The sequence below is a fragment of the Diadema setosum genome, unplaced genomic scaffold (genome assembly GCF_964275005.1).
Source record: "Diadema setosum unplaced genomic scaffold, eeDiaSeto1 scaffold_24, whole genome shotgun sequence".
Classification (NCBI taxonomy): Eukaryota; Metazoa; Echinodermata; class Echinoidea; order Diadematoida; family Diadematidae; genus Diadema; species Diadema setosum.
This window is the reverse complement of record NW_027307651.1, coordinates 1,034,771-1,053,591: the sequence shown is the minus strand read 5'-3', so window position 1 is coordinate 1,053,591 and position 18,821 is coordinate 1,034,771. Positions and strand designations below refer to the sequence as shown.

The following is an 18,821-nucleotide window of genomic DNA, read 5'->3' as shown; positions in this document are numbered from 1 at the left end:
GAGTTGTTGAATCTCGAACATTATGTTGAATTTCTCTGTCTCTTGAAACAGGCTAAAAACAGCAATTTTTGATTAACAAACGGCGGCCATTTTGGACAACATTTGGTTTTCGCAAAGAACTCACGTAGTTTTAATTGTACTTTTGTGCTTCATGATCTCTGAACATTCTTTGGGTTCCTTATGTCTCAAAAAATATATCGGGGAGGGTGCAGTCCAATGTCTTTTGTTAATCATAATTAGTACTGTAGCAATTATTGACAGATGAGGTAACAACCAGAATCTTGGTTTGGAAGGTTTTTGTTTTTCTTTGTGGGCGTATCCAAGTAATTTGAAGGAGAATAGAAGAACAATTATTCTAAAATATATGGATTGCTTCTAGATATTTATTGTTTCACCGCAAAAGTGATGTTGAGGGTATCTTGAATCAACACAAATTGACGTGCATTGCCCGCGCGGTGCTACAGCTACGGCCCTTCTACTGGTGTTCTGCGTGAACATAATATGCGGACAATCCCCGCCACTCACCCGTCACAACTTTCCGGGCAAGCCTTGCCTTTGACTTGCGGGGAACAATTCTTGGTACCGGGAGGTTTTGGTAGATGGCAAACACAGTAACAGCAACTAGGTAGCCGCCCGTAGGTAAATACGCATGAAAGTCCGATTTACCCGCAAGTTCAATTTGACTGGCGAACTGACAAAATAGACTGAAAAAATGTACAGTATACATATTATTATAATGTACAATATTTTTTTTTTTTTTTTTTTTTTTTTTTTTTTTTTTTTTTTACTATGCGCTCATGCACCGCCTGCCAAGGAACCAGTCACAAAAACAAAAGTCTTCATTCGGTTAGTGTACGCATGATTTTGCTTTCAGTATCATCGAAGGGTACACAACGCTCATGGTGAGGAGTGACGTCTGTTAAGGCGCAAAAGTGTGAATTGGTGCAAAACCGCGAATTGCCGCCTAAGCTGGTAGAAAAAATAAAAATAAACAGCGTGATCGGCAGAGCGTGAGATCGGGTACAATTTGGATGGGGGAACACAGAGGGCGGCTCGGCAAGATCTAGAGTCCCTTTTAGTTTGGAAACAACGTGGCGTTCAAATCAATGGCTTTCGCAACTCTCTCTATACATGTATACATGTATAAGAACTCTACATAGCATAGATCTATAGCTGATCTCATTCTCATAAAGATGATTATCTTCTTGCAGTTGTCGTCCTTTTTATCGTTATCGTTGTTGGTGTTGATGGTGGTTGCAGGAGTTGGGATAATGTGTTGTCTGCATGTTTGTATCATGCATGAGCTTCATGGTGGTTTGATTGTCCTTCTAAACTGTCACAGCCAAGATACTTTCGTAGCTTAACGCACGATAAAATCTCTAGATTGAAAGAGAAATTATCAGAGGCAGATTGGAATGATGTTCTCCAGGAATATGACATTGATGTTGCATATGATAAATTTATGGACATATTATGTAATACTTTCAATGAATGTATTCCCCCTATGATTATTAAGCAGAAAAATTACAAGTGTCAAGCCCGGCAACCCTGGGTTACGAAATCTCTGCTCAGGTGTATAAATCGGTAAAATAAACGTTATAGATTCCGTTCTAATCCTTCAGATGCATCTCGTAAAAAATATGTTAAGTATAGAAATACCTTGACTTCTTTATTGCGAATTGCGAAGAATAATTATTATTGCTCTCAGTTTGATTTGTCTCAGAATAATACTAAAGCCACTTGGAATGTTATTAATAATCTGCTGAATAGAAATAGTCAAAAGAAGCAACCCACTAGAATTTCGTTAAATAATGAATGTATTGAAAATAGCAAGATGATTGCTGATGCCTTTAATGACTTTTTTTTTTTTTGCAGACATACGACCCACCCTTGCTAAAAAAAGTACCTTTCACTGATTATAATTTTACTTCTTTCTTGAGAGATCGTAATACTGAGTCATTGTTTTTTGTTCCAACTCATTCAGTAGAAATAAAGCGTATTGTTAATAATTTTGCAAAATAAACCTAGTTTTGGCCATGATGGTATTAGTTATATTGTGCTAAAGAAAGTAGTGGATGAAATTTTGACTCCTTTGGAACATATATTCAATCTTTCATTGGTGAGTGGTGTCGTTCCGGGAAAAATGAAAATTGCTAAGGTCGTTCCAGTTCTTATGACAGGAGATAGGTTAGAACTAAACAATTATCGAACAATATCTTTATCAAAAATACCCTCAATACCTAAAATTCTTGAAAAACTTGTCTATACAAGAGTGGTGAAATTTTTAAAGAATTGTGGGGTACTTTCTAAATTTCAGTTTGGATGTAGAGAAAAACATTCCACTATTCATGCTATTTTGCATTTTATTAATAAAGTAACAACTGTCATTGATAATTATGAACACACCATTGGACTTTTTTTTTGGACTTTCCAAAGGCTTTCGATATGGTTGATCACAATATTATGCTTTATAAGTTATGCCATTATGGTATATAAGAGGCAAAGCCCTTGACTGATTTAAAAGTTATCTTTAAAATAGGAAACAATATGTACATGTTAATGAATGTGACCCTGTAATTAAATAACTTCGATGTGGGGTACCGCAGGGATCTCTCTTCGGCCCATTGCTGTTTATTTTATATATAAATGATTTTCAAAATGCATCAAGTGCGTTAGCATTCATATCATTTGCTGATGATTCATATGTATTTCTTTCTAACAGAGATCTTCAGTTACTTTTGAAACAAACTAATAAGGAGCTTAATGGCGTGCATGATTGGGTATGTGCAAATAGTGGGGCAGCTTAGCAAACCTATTGTGCATTTTGTGATACAAGCTCCAAATTTGGCACAAATGTACATTAACATATTGCAAACATTTTCAGATATTGGGCCACTTGGAATTCTCTCTTTATGTCCGCCATATTGGATTTCAAAATGGCCGCCATTTGAAATCTACATTTGCGACTATCTCTGGGTCTAATGGTGCTATTGACTCGATTCTGGTGTCTAAATGTATGTTTTGGGGGGCAAGGAATCCAATGGTAACAATCTGCATTGCGTATTTTCACCAATGGGCCGCCATATTGGATTTCAAAATGGCCGCCATTTGAAATCTACATTTGCGATTATCTCTGGGTCTATGCTGCTATTGACTCGATTCTGGTGTCTAAATGTATGTTTTGGGGGGCAAGGAATCCAATGGTAACAATCTGCATTGCATATTTTCACCAATGGGCCGCCATGTTGGATTTCAAAATGGCCGCCATTTGAAATCTACATTTGCGATTATCTCTGGGTCTAATGTAGTCTGGGCTCCGTCCCCTTTTCCTTGGTGCGACCAAGAGAGGGCGCAAATTTTCTGATTGCGATAATCGAGAGACTGCGCGCCCAACGAAAAAGGGTCCGGGAAGAAAGTTTCAGTTCCGATCGGATTTTGACCGAACGCGATAAATCATTCGCTCTGACAGGTCCCGCCCACCGAGTATGGTAGTAGTCTGTTCAGCCAGTCTCAGTAAATGGAATTCGCATCTATCTGATTTCGTATGTGATCTATATTAATGACATGTAGATCCATATAGGTCACAAATTGGTTTCAGAGTATTCAATTCTTCTGAAGAAAAGATACAGTACCTTTTTCTTCATAGTAAGCCTAATACGAACACATAATGCTGAATTTACTGCTGAAATTGGATTAGACTAGTCATCGACTGTTCTAGGTATTACACAGTTCAGTACCTTTCTCCCAACACCCTGCAGATCTGTCCTTGGTCTCACCATGGGCGGATGGAGTACTGCATGCAATGCATGCATTGCATTTATGTACATTACCCAGTATAAGTGTTTAGTTTGGCCATGGAGCTAAAAACGAATGGCGATCTACGATCGTTTATCTCTAGTGATTTCTCTCTAATGTTTTTTTTTTTTCAACTTTGTACAAAAAATAGGGCCCAACAGTAGCCATGACTGCCCGTATCATAATTAGAAATGTTCTTGATTTTGCGATCTTGTTTGTGCAACAGGATTTTGTAAGAGAGAGGTATTTCAGTCGGCTGCACTGTGTCCGAGTGAATCCATAAACACTTTGAAAATCGAGGCACTGATTCTAAATATCAAATTGATATTATATGCAAATTGACTGGGTATACTACGACTGCAGTCGACTGTATGTTGTACTTGTGGGCCATGCCCACAAGATGAAGCCTTGAACTTCTGGAATCCCCCCTTTTTTTTTAGCCAAGTATAAACGTAAAGTAGGTTTACAATTGGATTTCTATTAGCTATGTCTGGAGAACAATAATTCACAACACAACCACAATACTATCAGCATAGGGCCTAAATACCACGCAATTTCAAATAAAAACATCCACAAATCTTTCTGAGTGTGGCTCTGACGATGAAATTACTAGTAATAAGTGATTTCATCGATGAAAAGCCATCAAAGCTTTATGTCTTATGAAATATAACAGGTTAGAATACAAAAACACGCTTTGATTACGCGAGCATACAAAGGTTTACCGCGTTGAGCCTCACAAGGAATAGTATTTTATCAGTTTTGATTAAAAAAAAAATAAGCTGGTATTTTCTTCAGACCTAATTTACTAAAGGAAGATAAAGATATCACATGTTTGATGGAGAATTTACGTGGCAAACCTTATACACGCTATGTATCCAAAAATTGAATGGGCATTGTTTTCCCGAAGGTTCGTTAATCTGAAAATAAGAGAAACTTTATTATTTTGAAGGTTTGATAGCTCCCCCCGAAAAAAACCAAAAAAAAACAAAAAAACAAAAAAACAAACAAAACAAGCAAACATCAAACAAATAAACAAACAAATGAAACAAGGTTCGTAAATCCACAAATGGAAAAATTGCATACTTTTAAACTAACATTCGGAATTACTAACCAATATCGTTTTAAATTAACGAACCTTCGGTATTGCAAACTTTTTTTTTTGTTTTCTTTTAGGGGCTATACAAACGAACATTCGGAAGACCAATCCTTTAGTATTTTAAACGAACCTTATTTCGTTTTGGATTACCGAACCATCGTAATAATAAACCCTGAAAATGAACCTTCAGAAAAACAAACTGTAACCAGAAATAATAAATTTCTGTCTCCAGAATTATTCAGCATTTACCAATCCCAGAGGGCAGCGGATATCATACAATTCTGATATTCACCTTGCATTATAATGATGATGCCATGTAACAATCAGGAGGTAAACTATAATAATCGAGAAGGCGAGAGAGCCTCCTTGATATAACAGGCAAACTCCACAACACCATGCTGAAGGGCATATAAATCAGACACTTGCTTATGAATATATCGTAGTGCAAAATAATTTCATTAATTATTCATTTAAACTTTATGATACCACAGTCTCCGGGGTTCACTCCTCAGAACAATACATATTACATGATAACAACATGGTATGGACTCCTATAAAGTTTATCTAGCTGCCCTAGATTTTTAATCCTTCATTGTTGGACGATAATTAAAGATGTTCATTAACAGCATGATTAAAGGAGAAATATCTGGTATTTCCAATGAAACATAATAGTACGTTACAATATGTCGTGCCCCACACTGCGCATCGTCAATTTTATACAGATGTTCAATGCATATAAATGCAACTTTACTAATAGCTGGGTTCGAAAGTTATATCATCTGTGATGTGTAAATATTTGCTAAACTATTTACTTCCGGGTATTGCTTTCCAATAGGTGATCTTTAACCATACAGACAAGAGAAAGTCCACTCCCATTAAAAAACAGAAGTAAAATGCATGTCTTTTCAACAGTATGGTTTTGCGGGAGGCAATTTGCTAGTCGTATCTTATTCAATTTTGCCCCCCCCCTTTTTTTTTGTGTGTGTGTGTATCAATGAGAATGACCTGTATTCCGTCCTGCATTCACATTGGTGAGCACCCATTAAAAAAGAAGTGTTCGTTTTCAAAGTCATAAGACAATTTGAGTCACTGTGTACCTGCGTCTGTGAAGCATTCTCCTTCTCATCATTACAATGTCATGTTGTATTATCATCCTTCGATCAACACGGCTTAATGTATACCATTACAAGTTTGTTTCCTTTTGCTTTGTTTTGCTTTACTGCTATAGGTTAGCACTAACACCTTTTCAGGGAAAATAGATGTGTGTAACCCTCCTGTTACTTCAAAATCCATTCAGTTAATACAATTAAAAGAATTGACATATATTGTTATCGCCACGTATCAGCACATGCCGTGTGAACATAACAGCGGGTATTGTTGTGATGGTTAAGTGTGCTATTTACAAGTACATAACTACAAACCCTTCTTTTAAGTTTCGGCTAATGAACATTATTTCATTATCAGAAGAAAAAAAATAGTAAGCAATAGTTTATTTTCGAATAAACGAACCTTCGGAATAACAGACATAGCTTTTAACCAGCACCATATTCCTCACGAATATAGCACTATCAGCATAATCTGTTTTAAAGGCAAGCCACAATTAGTGTTTTGGTAAAAGGACGCAAGGAATAATGTTGCTTTTACGTTTAGATGAAGTAGTTTGACTATGAAAGTTGTTACTATGAATAAATTCCCTCAGAGCGTTTGTATAAGTATATAATTGGATGAATCCTGCGAGTTATGTTAGTCAGGGAGTGAGTTTTCTTAACGTATACGTTTCCCACCTGCGCTTTTCCATGGAAATGAGATAATAAAGTTACTTTAATGTGTTCTATAGTGAGATATGGGAGTAGTTCCTTGCAGGTGAGCTATATAAGGCTGTCATAATCCTTGAGGAGAAATCTCATAGCAGGGTATCACGTATGTTTCGTTGAATCTTAAAATACCTTATGGAATTCGTCAGTGAAATCCGTCTGAATTTGACTCGATCTATATAAAAAAAAAAAATGACAAAAACACGAACCTCTTCGTTATCCTACCCGCAGGCGCAATCCAATGAATTTCACTTGCCTTTGTTGACCATGACAATTTTTTTATTCCTGTACAATCAGGCTTTCAAAGACAGAAATCTATTTTGGCACAATCGACTATTTGAATCTGGTTCCTACATTCGATATTTTGTAATGATAATAATAGTATTATTATTATTATTATTTTATTTTTTTTTTTTTGGGGGGGGGGGTCTGGTTTTTAATATCTTTGCTAGAGTTGCTTTACCAAAAATATGACTTCTGTGACACGGGATCCCTTAAATCTATTGGAATATTGATCAAAAGTCATGTATATGAAGATCACATATTTTAGCGGATATAGTGGGATTGACCCTTTTACGGATGTCATTCTGTTATTCTCGGAGGAATCAATCTAAAATAAAGTCTGTAATCTGCAATAAGCCTATAATGTCCAATGAAACATTTTTTCATCGTACTATGAAATCGTGGTATACAGCTCCCCTATTTGGATGGAGGCTACGTTTCATGAAAAGACTTCTCTCTCATAAGACACACAGACTTTACTTCTCTTATAATATAGCTACATAATTATGAGAATCTTTGGAATTTCCTTGATTTTATGTAAAGACTTTTATATGATGACTTCATGAAATCATGGAATGGGCAGCTTGTCTCTCATCATGCATAAAGAAAGCACGTAGGCCTACATTAATGCAGTATGATGAGCTGGCGGTCGAAGTACAAGTTAGTGGGCTCAACTTCAGAACAAAACCCCCTATTTTGGTGGACAATGCTGTATGGAGGTGGGCAGCACTACCACACACTACCAGCGGGAGTGCGATCAGCTGGTATTCGCATTAACTAGTAAAACTGTCTGATTGACTGCGAGTCATGAATATTCATGACCACTCTAGCGTGAACTCTTGACCCTGCTCGATCCGGCGAAAGTATTTTACTGGACTCTTTTTTCTCGGGTATCGCAGTTCTCGGCGTATCGCAATCCTCGGGTGTCACGCCCTCATACGGCTTGTCGCGTACACTGAATCACCCCTACGAGTAAAAAGAGTCCAGAAGCTAGACTAGGTCTAATGCTGCTATTGACTCGATTCTGGTGTCTAAATGTCTGTTTTTTTTTTGGGGGGGGGGGGGTGGGGCAAGGAATCAAATGGTAATGATTTGCATTTCGTATTTTCACCAATGGGCCGCCATATTGGATTTCAAAATGGCCGCCATTTGACATCTACATTTGCAATTATCTCTGGGTCTAATGCTGCTATTGACTCGATCCTGGTGTCGAAATGTATGTTTTGGGGGGCAAGGAATCCAATGGTAACAATCTGCATTGCGTATTGTCACCAATGGGCCGCCATGTTGGATTTCAAAATGGCTGCTACTCGATCTACATTTGTCGTTATCTTAGGATCTAATGACTTGATTTTGGTGGTGGTGGTGGCGGTAGTTGTAGTGGTAGCTGTAGTGGCGGTGATAATAACAGAAGTATTACATTGTGTCATTCCAGGTTCATTGTGATGTATGCATGCCTATAGACTGACAGTGCTGGTTTTTTGTTTTTGTCAAAGAGGTTCAGATTAGCTCATGCTGAGCGAACTTCACCATCAACATCACCGCAACTCACCACAACTGACTGGAAGTTATGCCTCATATGTCAAGAAGACAAGATGGCGACACTGATCAAACCTGATCAATCAAAGAGGAAAGACATTGGTAGTGGGTAAAGTTCACTCGCATAGAACTTGATCAAATTCAATGAACTTTGAGAGCTTCCAGGATCATTCACTTGGAAAGACTCAATGATGGTTATGGCATTGAAGCTGCGATGGTTGAACACGGTGCACAATATCACCAGACGTGCAGGCTCCAGTACAACAACACCAAACTACAGAGGGCACAAAAGTGAGCACTCAAGAAAGAAGGGCAGAGCGATGAGGAACAATCTTTATGCAAACGCACCAGGGTACATTCATGTTCATCGAGTACAGAGAAGGTCCAAGAAACGTGTTTCTACTGTGGATAACCTACTGGGGCTAACAGTCTTTGGAAAGCTGCAACATTGTCTCGGTGCTGCACTTGACAAAGCCTGCGAGCTGGACAGTGATAGTGATGCAGTCCATCTTGCCCGTGCTGCACACATTGTTCGCCATCACATGTTTGGAGAAGCCAAGCCCTTCACAGGATTCCCTGAAGGATGTCAAGAAGAATCTGTGCCACCGTTGCTGCTTGCCCTAGTCAGCATGATCCTAGAGGAACCCAGCATCAAGGACCAGACCGCAGACACTAACCCTGCAGCACTTACCGCAGCCCAGATACTGAAGTTCAACAGCGTCAAACACATGTGAACACGTGGCACCACATCATCCCCCTGTGTCAAGCACAGTGTTGCACAGGAGACCCCACTTCCAACATACATAGGGATGATGTTTCATGCTCATACACGCAAGAAGGAATTGGACGACAGACTGTCACACGTTGGCCTGAGCATCTCTCTCTCTCGTCATCTTCGGCTGCATTTAATGCCAGCCAACAGCCACCAGATGCTCGAGTCATCTGGCCCATATCGCTGCTTCCGCTCTTCCTGGAAAGTGCCCACATTGTGGCCATGATCCGGCATTCAATGGATGTGAAAAATGCTGTAGAACAACTGAATCCTGGACAGACACCAGTGGTCACCTTTGATCAGCTACTGTTTGCTTTGGCCAGCAGATACAGTGGAAGTGGCCAGAGAGTTATGGTGAAGACCACATAGTGGTGATATTTGGTGGTCTCCACATAGAGATGGCGGCACTGAAAACACTGGGGGACTGACTGCAAGGGAGTGATTGGGTGCAAGCACTTGTGCAAACTGAGATTACGATCGTGACAGCAGGGACAGCAGACTCATTCCTGCGAGCATTTCATGTCTTGCGCACAAGAAGAGCACATCAAGTGACTGCAACAGCACTGTACATCCTGCAACACCATGCCTACAACCACTACTGTCTGGGAGAAACCAGGGACGCACAGGACCTTCATGCGTTTGAAGACCGGTGTCGCCAGAGACGAGACAACATCACCCAGTTTCGCTACTGGGCAACTGTGCTAGAACTAGAACTATTGGTTCTAGTGTATGTGCGTTCTCTCAGGCAGGGATCGTTGATGATGTACCTCGATGCTCTGACAGAGCTGGTCCCACCTGTGCTAGGTGGATACCAGTGCACCTAAAGGACATGGCAAAACTCACTACCAAACACCCAGATGTAGCCAGGAAATTCAGTGAAGGCCACTTCACAGTTCAGAAAACACAGAGGGTGTTTTCTTCAATTCAGATTGACCAGGCACATGAACAGAATAATGCCTGCATCAAAGGAGACGGTGGCGCAGTTGGGCTCACTGACAGCCCTAGTGCCCTTCGTCGCTGGATGGTTGCGGAACCGGAGGTTGCTCGTGTGATCGAAGAATTCCAGGATGGGAACCAATACTGTAGACCGCAAACAGCAGACAAACAAGTTTCTGGGACCGTCTCTGTACTCAATGAGCGTGAATGTGCCCTGGCGCATTTCCATAAAGATTGTTCCTCATCGCTCTGCCCTTCTTTCTTGAGTGCTCTCTTTTGGTGTTGTTGTACTGTAGCCTGCACGTCTGGTGATATTGTGCACCGTGTGCAACCATCGCAGCTTCAATGCCATGACCATCATCGAGTCTTTCCAACTGAAATGATCTTGCGAAGCTCTCAAAGTTCACTGAATTTGATCAAGTTCTATGCGAGTGAACTGTACCCACTACCAATGTCTTTCCTCTTTGATTGGTCAGGTTTGGTGAGTGTATTCATCTTGTCTTCTTGACATATGAGGCACAACCTGCAGTCAGTTGTGGTGAGGTGCGGTGATGTTGACGGTGAAGTTCGCTCAGCATGAGCTAGTGTGAACCTCTTGGACATGGTGGAACTGTCTTGAATAAAAACCAGCACCGTCAGTCTACAGGCATGCATGCATCACGATGAACCTGGAATGACACAATGTAACATTTCTGGCATCATCACTGCCACTACAGCTACCACTACACCTACAACTACTACTACCACCACCACCACCACCAGAATCAAGTCATTAGATCCAAAGATAACGACAAATGTAGATCGAGAAGCGGCCATGTATAAAAGCAGCCATTTTGAAATCCAATATGGCGGCCCATTTGGTGAAAATACGTAATATAAATTGTTACCATTGGATTCCTTGCCCCCCAAAACATACATTTAGACACCAGAATCGAGTCAATAGCAGCATTAGACCCAGAGATAATCGCAAATGTAGATTTCAAATGGCGGCCATTTTTGAAATCCAACATGGCGGCCCATTGGTGAAAATACGCAATGCAGATTGTTACCATTGGATTCCTTGCCCCCCAAAACATACATTTAGACACCAGAATCGAGTCAATAGCAGCATTAGACCCAGAGATAATCGCAAATGTAAATTTCAAATGGCGGCCATTTTGAAATCCAATATGGCGGACATAAAGACAGAATTTCGAGTGGCCCAATATCTAAAAATGTTTGCAACATGTTAATGTACATGTGTGCCAAATTTGGTGCTTGTATCACAAAATGCACAATTCCTTTGAATTTTCGAGCTAAACCGCCCCACTAAAATAGACTATCTCTCAGTTTGGATAAATCTCGATGTATGTTGTTCAGTAATTCAATCTCATCTCTTGATGGTGATGTAATACTTAAGAACACCACAATCAAAATGGTTTTGACAGTCCACAAGGCATCTCCATATCCATCCCCGCAGTCTGGCTCTGTCTTTAACTCCGAGACTGAGTCTGAGCGATCACGGGGATCTGGTTCCGGTAGTGGTTGACTCCGGCCCACAGAAATTAACACCATGGCTAGGCCAACACATGACCAATACAGCATGTTTTTCCAATTCATTATCATTCATTAAATCATTAGATCTAGAACGATAACATAAAGCTGAAAACACTTAATATAAAAGAACCAGCTGACAAGGTTTCCACACGGTAATCTTCTCTCGAAACTTTAGAAATTGCTCGGTCGAAATGCTATAAAACTGTAAACTTCTATGCGGCACAGAAGAATGAGCTCGAGTCGCGTGCATTGCCCATTTATTGTGTACCTATACCTCCCGATCGTGTGTAAATCCAGCAGCTGTGCGTACTGTTTACGTAACAGGTGATAGACCTCTATACCGTTCTATTTTCTACCAGCTTAGGCGACAATTCGCGGTTTTGCACCAATTCACACTTTTGCACCTTAACAGACGTCGCTGTACACGTAACCACCTCATACTCACGTGTTGTGTGGACACTTCCCAAAGAAAAAAGCAACGAAGTTTGAAGTCCGCCAATCGCACGGAGTAGCACTTTCTGTCCCAGTCGTCATAATGATATGATGATACCACTAAAATTGGACAACAGGAAAGTTAGTTTATAAGTCATATTCCTATAATGCACGAGTTGGTCGCATTTTCATTTTTGTTCTATCGTTGAGTCTGTCAAAAGTAGTTGACTAACACAAATTCACTCACATGAATAATCAATATGACTATTTGAAGGGTAGAGAATGTTACACCAATCCTTAATTCATTCCATTTTCGTAAACATCAAACACTTAAACAAACGAATAATTAAAGAGACATAAATATCATACCGTTATTGGGTAGATGTTCCCCATCGCCTTTTTGCAGAATCTTTCGACCGAGGGAAAATAGGAAGGGTACGGCAGCAAGTACACCAATGATTAGTCCAAGGATGAGACTGACATCATGCTTTCCTGAAATTCGATTTAGGCACAGTTAAAAGACGTTGTTCAGTCGTTACTAGACTTAGAAGTCTTGTACATGTAGAAATGTATCTCAATGATATTACATTAACAAGTTTTTTGTATAGTGCCAAAAACGTCGTTGACTACTCAAGTCTACTGATACAACCGTTGTACAAACGATTACACTGGACATTACGGCCTTTCCCTTTGCTTAGCGAAATTGTGTGTTTTTTTGTTTTTTTTTGTACATTTTGATGTTTTTTAATATAGGTTTTCCCGGTCAATTTCGCACTTTTGTCAGTCCAATTCCTTGAGCGTAGATGACAATCATGTTCGGTATTGAAAATCTATGATCTTTTCATTCAAATTCATTTTGGAGCATCCGAATTACCTTTCATCTCATTTTAATCAACACTTTTTCAACTAAAATTCATTAGACAAGCACCATTTTGTCATTCGTTCATTCACTTTGGAATGATATAGTCACGTGATGACATATATGTTGCGCTTGTTCATTCAAATTTATTTTTGGGCATCCAATTGAACATCTTCTGCTGTCAATTTAGCACAGGTGTTTAAGTTTTGTTCTTCTTTATTTTCCTACATCATAGTTATTGTTTTGTAAGGATCATTACATTTCATGTTTTTGTAATCATTCAGAGATGTTGGCAACATTTTTTTTTTTTCAATGTGCGTATTGAGTCTCCCAGTCCAATGATAGTCCATGTAAACTCAACTCATCTGGCCGTTAAGCGCTTTATTAAGGGTGTGACTGCCAGTTCTATAGGAAGTCAAGATTAAGATCCTCAAACGTTTCTATAATTCTTTGTCTGTCTTCTGAGATAAATTATACGTCTGTATCTAACTCGTGCTGTTATGACTGTAAAAAGATGAAGTTAATATGTAGTACAGGTACACAGAGACCTGTAATGACATGTATGAAAGAAAAGGAGCGTTACAGAACAACAAACGTGACTTATATATGGTCAAAATATGATACTTTTACTGCTTAACAGTGTGTGGATGTAAAAAACAAACAAACATATAGAAATGCACTTTTTAATGTCTCACCTTTCCAGCAAAGAATTAACATGATGTAAATTTGAATGAATGTTTGAAATTTGACTGCCCATTTGCGAAATTGAATGACTCAACATCCCTTGTCGGCGACTGATGGCGAATTTGAATGAATGTAGAGTACCAGCCAATTTGAATGCCCTTTTTACGAATTCGTAAGCCACATGTCCAAATTTCAATGATCGAAATGCTTAAAGGGAAGGTAAACCCGAAGAGCAATGTGGATTGAGTGAAAGCAGCAACATTAGTAGAACACATCAGTGAAAGTTTGAGGAAAATCGGACAATCGATGCAAAAGTTATGAATTTTTAAAGTTTTGGTGTTGGAACCGCTGGATGAGGAGACTACTAGAGGATATGACGTATGAGTGGACAACAATACAAAGAAAATATAAAGGAAATTCAACAAAAATTCACTTTTCTAGAATTATGAAAGAGCAGTGGACCAACCGCTTTCAGAAAGCAGGGGGAATAATTGCTACCCTTAACATTATGTCAATATCAAGTTGATGGAATTTGTAATTTTTATGAAAAATGGATTTTTGTAGTATTTTCTTTATATTTTCTTGGTATTGTTGTCCACTCATACGTCATAACCTCTAGTAGTCTCCTCATCCAGCTGTTCCAACACCAAAACTTTAAAAATTCATAACTTTTGCATCGATTGTCCGATTTTCTTCAAACTTTCACTGATGTGTTCCACTAATGTTGCTGCTTTCACTCAATCCACATTGTTCCTGGGGTTTATCTTCCCTTTAATGATTGCACGAGTTGCGATTTTGAAAGACAGGCTGTGTGATAATGAGGGTCTTTGCTATAAAATTGAATGAACCCTTTATCAAATGGACTGACAAAAGTGAGGAATTGGCGTGGGAAACCTACCGTAAAATAGAATCTTATGTATTTTGATTGTACGGTCAAGCAATTACACTACTAACAATTACTCTCTAAGATTAAACTTCCCTGTGACAAATCAGAATCAAAACATATGTTAAAGTATTACCTCTATTTGTCATGTATATGGAAACGCTATGTTATTATTATTCAGAAACACAAAATTAGCAATTTTTACAAACCTGATAAAGGCAGGAGAGTGATTTCTTTGGTCGACGTTCCATTCACCGAGTCACCGGTAGCTATGCACGCAAAGGTTTGCTCTGTTTCATGTTTGGCTGAAACATTGATTTTCTCGAAGCGCTCGTATGTGTTGTCAGATAGTGTTGTCTGAACCGAAGCCATGGATTGTAGTCTCTCTCCAGACTCATCGGTCCACATCATAGAAATGTCAGGCTTGAATCCACTCACGACACACGTAAGTGTAATGGAAGTAGCGTTTGATGGGGCTTGGTACGTACATCGGTTTTGACTGGACTGACTCTTATTGACGCATTCCTCGATTATATGGCGTGATGCCATCGCTAGCGAAACAGGAAATTGATGAGATGACACGCACTTTACACTCAAGTTATGCACACATAAATATATAAAATCAAATACACACACACACACACACACACACACACATATATATATATATATATATATATATATATATATGTGTGTGTGTGTGTGTAAAGCAAATAACTCAAGGCAGTATTCATTGACTACATCTATTTCGATGGATGACAGTTATATAACCGCCTTTTGATTTGCCATTAAACGAATACGGCTAGAGTGTGAAAAATGCTAAGACGATGGAAGCTTGACAAGCGAATAAGAATATGAAGCGTATTCATCATAAGCGTATATCAGTCTTTACCTCATGTCATAATTTTCACAGCTACTCAATTTTCGTACTTGCAAAATTCAATAATTTCTGTCCCTGACATCTTCTTTTAAGAGAGGTATATTTACACGGTTTATGGCTTTATATACCTCCTGATGCTGGTCAATGTAGGTTCTATGCATGGCTTAACTATGGTATTGTAACTTATAGTACCCAGCTAACACAGACATGCGGGGCCCACGTGGGTAAAAGGTGGGCAAGCTGGGTTAGAGTTAGGCAAGGGCTACTCGAGCGTCATCCTTCAAGGGGCCCTTGTGGGCCAGCCAAGTGCAGAGATGGGCAAAGTTGATATGGGTTTCACATGGGCTTGCCACTTGGGTTTCACATGGGCACAGAAAGAGCCGGCAGGGAGCATGATGGGCTTTTGTAGGGCTAGCCCTGCCTTTTCTGTGAGTGTGTGTGCGTGTGTGAGTGTGTGTGTGTGTGTGTAGCACCTACAGTAGTATTTGTAAACATGAAAATTTGATACCAAATCCCTGTTGGGACTTATGGTTTCCATACCCACACGGGTCCCACAAGGGCCCCACATAGGACATTAAGGGCACATTCATGAATATTCACGCATTTTTTATGAATATTCAAGTGAGACATTTTGGTGAACTAATTTAAGTAACCATGTCTTCACAGACTATAGTGTTTTGCAGGGTATATAAAAACCGTGACACATGATCATCGGTTAGGATTAGGAAGTAGGAGGTAGACCGATAGGGGTAGGACACTAAGGTTATAGGTTATGATAGGATTAGAGCATAATCCCAAAGTGTGTGCTCGTACACACTCGTATGAGTAGTAAGCCCTATTATAAATAAACCCATTTTTTTTCCCAAGAAGAGCTATGAAAACCGTGGGCTCGACAGGATCCCACATGGGTCTCACATGGGCCCCAAGAAGGGCACACTTGGGCAAGCTCATTTCAACTAGAAAGTGATTGAATAAATGAGGGTAAACATATGGTACCCATACGATGCCCACCGGCATCCCATCGGCAAGCCCATATAGGGCCATTGTAGGCCCCGCGGCCAAACCATGAAAAGGCCCCAATTGGGGCCAATGAAGTAGCCCGTTTTGCCTACATTGGGCCCGTTTGGGTCAGCCTACTTAACCCGCATCTTACCCACGTGGGCCCCACGTGGACGTGTTTGCTGGGGCATATGCTACAACACTCTCGTGTATTACACACGTATAACATCTCCAACAATATAGCAATACAGTCATTACTCTTGAAAGTGCATCGTAGTGGAATGTGGCAATGACGGTTTTTCGCTAGCAAAGACATTCCTCCTTTGCAGAATTGAGGATATTAAATCATGGGCGTCACCGGGGGGGGGGGGGGGGGTGCGTTGGGTGCGAACGCACCCCCCTTCAGATCCTTTAAAAAAAAAAAAAAAAAAAAAATCAGTCTGCGAGCGACCTTAACGGCGGACGCTAAATAATCACTCTTTTCTAATTTTGATTATATTTTGCACCAGGGACACACACACACACACACACAAAAAAAAAAAAATCAATTCGCACCCCTGTTTCTGGCAGCACTGATTTTGTACATATCTATTAGTATTCTGCAGTGTTTACTATTTATCGACCGTACTGTAAATCCGTACGATACGGAGCACTTATACACGTTTGCCCCATCTCACATAATCATAATATATGCGATGAAAAGATTTTCTTGCTTTTTTTCTTAGAATTCAAGAAATCTGTCCAATTATTTCACCCAAAAGCAGTGGCGTAACTACGGAGCGGGGGGGGGGGGTGCGCCCCCCTCCCAATCCGCTGGTAAAAAAAAAAAAAAGACTTACCGAAATAATATTCCTCAAGTGTTAGTAAACTGCTTTTGAATGAAAGGGTGATCAAGAACTAAGATATTTTTCTATGATTTCTTTTAACCATAATTAGATAGGTATATAGTGTGAAACATTGTTCAAAAAGCCCGGACCCGACAAAAGATTGTGATTCAGCGTGATTCCTGGTTGGCATTCTGCATATAAGCAGGATGTGCGCAGTGTACTCAGTACATCCGAACGAAGAGTCGCTACAATGTTACGTAATGTGATGTAGAATGTACACCTTTGTACCTTACGCTTCGTTATATCAAAGCTAGATCATTGATTTTGCAGTGTTGCTTTACATACTAGTCTATGTAAAAATGTCTTGCATTGCCAATAAAAAGACTTGACCTGGGCTAATTCCTAACTTTTCCATATACATAAGACACACACACAAACAAACACGCACAATTAGTTTAGGAGATGCTCTAAAGTGCAGATTTTGGACATCCTTTCCCCGCTTGGTCACTTCGACGCCACCTCGCTGGTCATACCTCCCCCAGTCATGAACATAAACCCACACCCTTAACTACCAGTGGCGGATCCAGGGAGATGGCTTGCCCACCGGGCGCACCGGGCGTCCCCCCCCCCCCCCCCCCACTCCCCCTTTAATTTCCAAAGCGAAAAAAAAAATAATAATATAGCTTCAAACGGCAGCTTTTGGACAGTAAAATGTCAAAATTTTCAAGCTCGCTCGCTCCTCTCGCTCGCATTTAGTCGTAATGCCATTCTCCTGACGTTGCTGCCAGTAATTGCCGGCAGTTGCGCCTGGTGCGCCCCCCTCCCCCTTAATTTCCAAAGGAAAAAACAAAATAGCTACAAACGGCAATTTGAGGACTGTAAAATGTCAAAATTTTCAAGCTCCGCTCGCTCCGTTCGCTCGCATTTAATCTTTATGCCATTCTTCTGATGTTGCTGCCAGTCATTGCCTGCAGTTGCGCCCGGTGCGCCCCCCTTAATTTCCAAAGCGAAAAAATATGGCTAAGAATGGCAGTTTTTGGACTGTAAAATGTAAAATTTTCAAGCTCGCTCTCTTCGCTCGCTCGCATTTAATCGTTATGCAATTCACCTGATGTTGCTGCCAGTAATTGCCAGCAGTTCCGCCCGGTGCCCCTCCCCCCTTAATTTCCAAAGCGAAAAAATATGGCTAAGAACGGCAGTTTTTGGACTGTAAAATGTAAAATTTTCAAGCTCGCTCTCTTCGCTCGCTCGCATTTAATCGTTATGCAATTCACCTGATGTTGCTGCCAATAATTGCCTGCAGTTGCGCCCGGTGCGCGCCCCTTAATTTCCAAAGCGAAAAAATATGGCTAAGAACGGCAGTTTTTGGAATGTAAAATGCAAAATTTTCAAGCTCGCTCTCTTCGCTCGCTCGCATTTAATCGTTATGCAATTCACCTGATGTTGCTGCCAGTAATTGCCAGCAGTTCCGCCCGGTGCCCCTCCCC

At 40.1% G+C, this 18,821-nt stretch overlaps 1 protein-coding gene and 1 pseudogene across 1 annotated transcript in view; both read right to left on the bottom strand.

Annotated features, from left to right (window-relative positions):
• LOC140245709 (protein rolling stone-like) overlaps window positions 1-12,388 on the bottom strand; it is a 73,823-nt gene extending 61,435 nt beyond the window's left edge. The window contains exons 1-2 of the mRNA XM_072325246.1: window positions 12,376-12,388; window positions 12,216-12,322 (exon numbers count right to left, since the gene is read on the bottom strand). Of these exons, the coding sequence (XP_072181347.1) occupies window positions 12,216-12,322; window positions 12,376-12,388 (120 nt within the window). The remainder of the gene's footprint in view (window positions 1-12,215; window positions 12,323-12,375) is intronic.
• Window positions 1-15,177, bottom strand: part of LOC140245728 (uncharacterized) — an 89,018-nt pseudogene extending 73,841 nt beyond the window's left edge.
• Window positions 15,178-18,821: the final 3,644 nt, after the last annotated feature.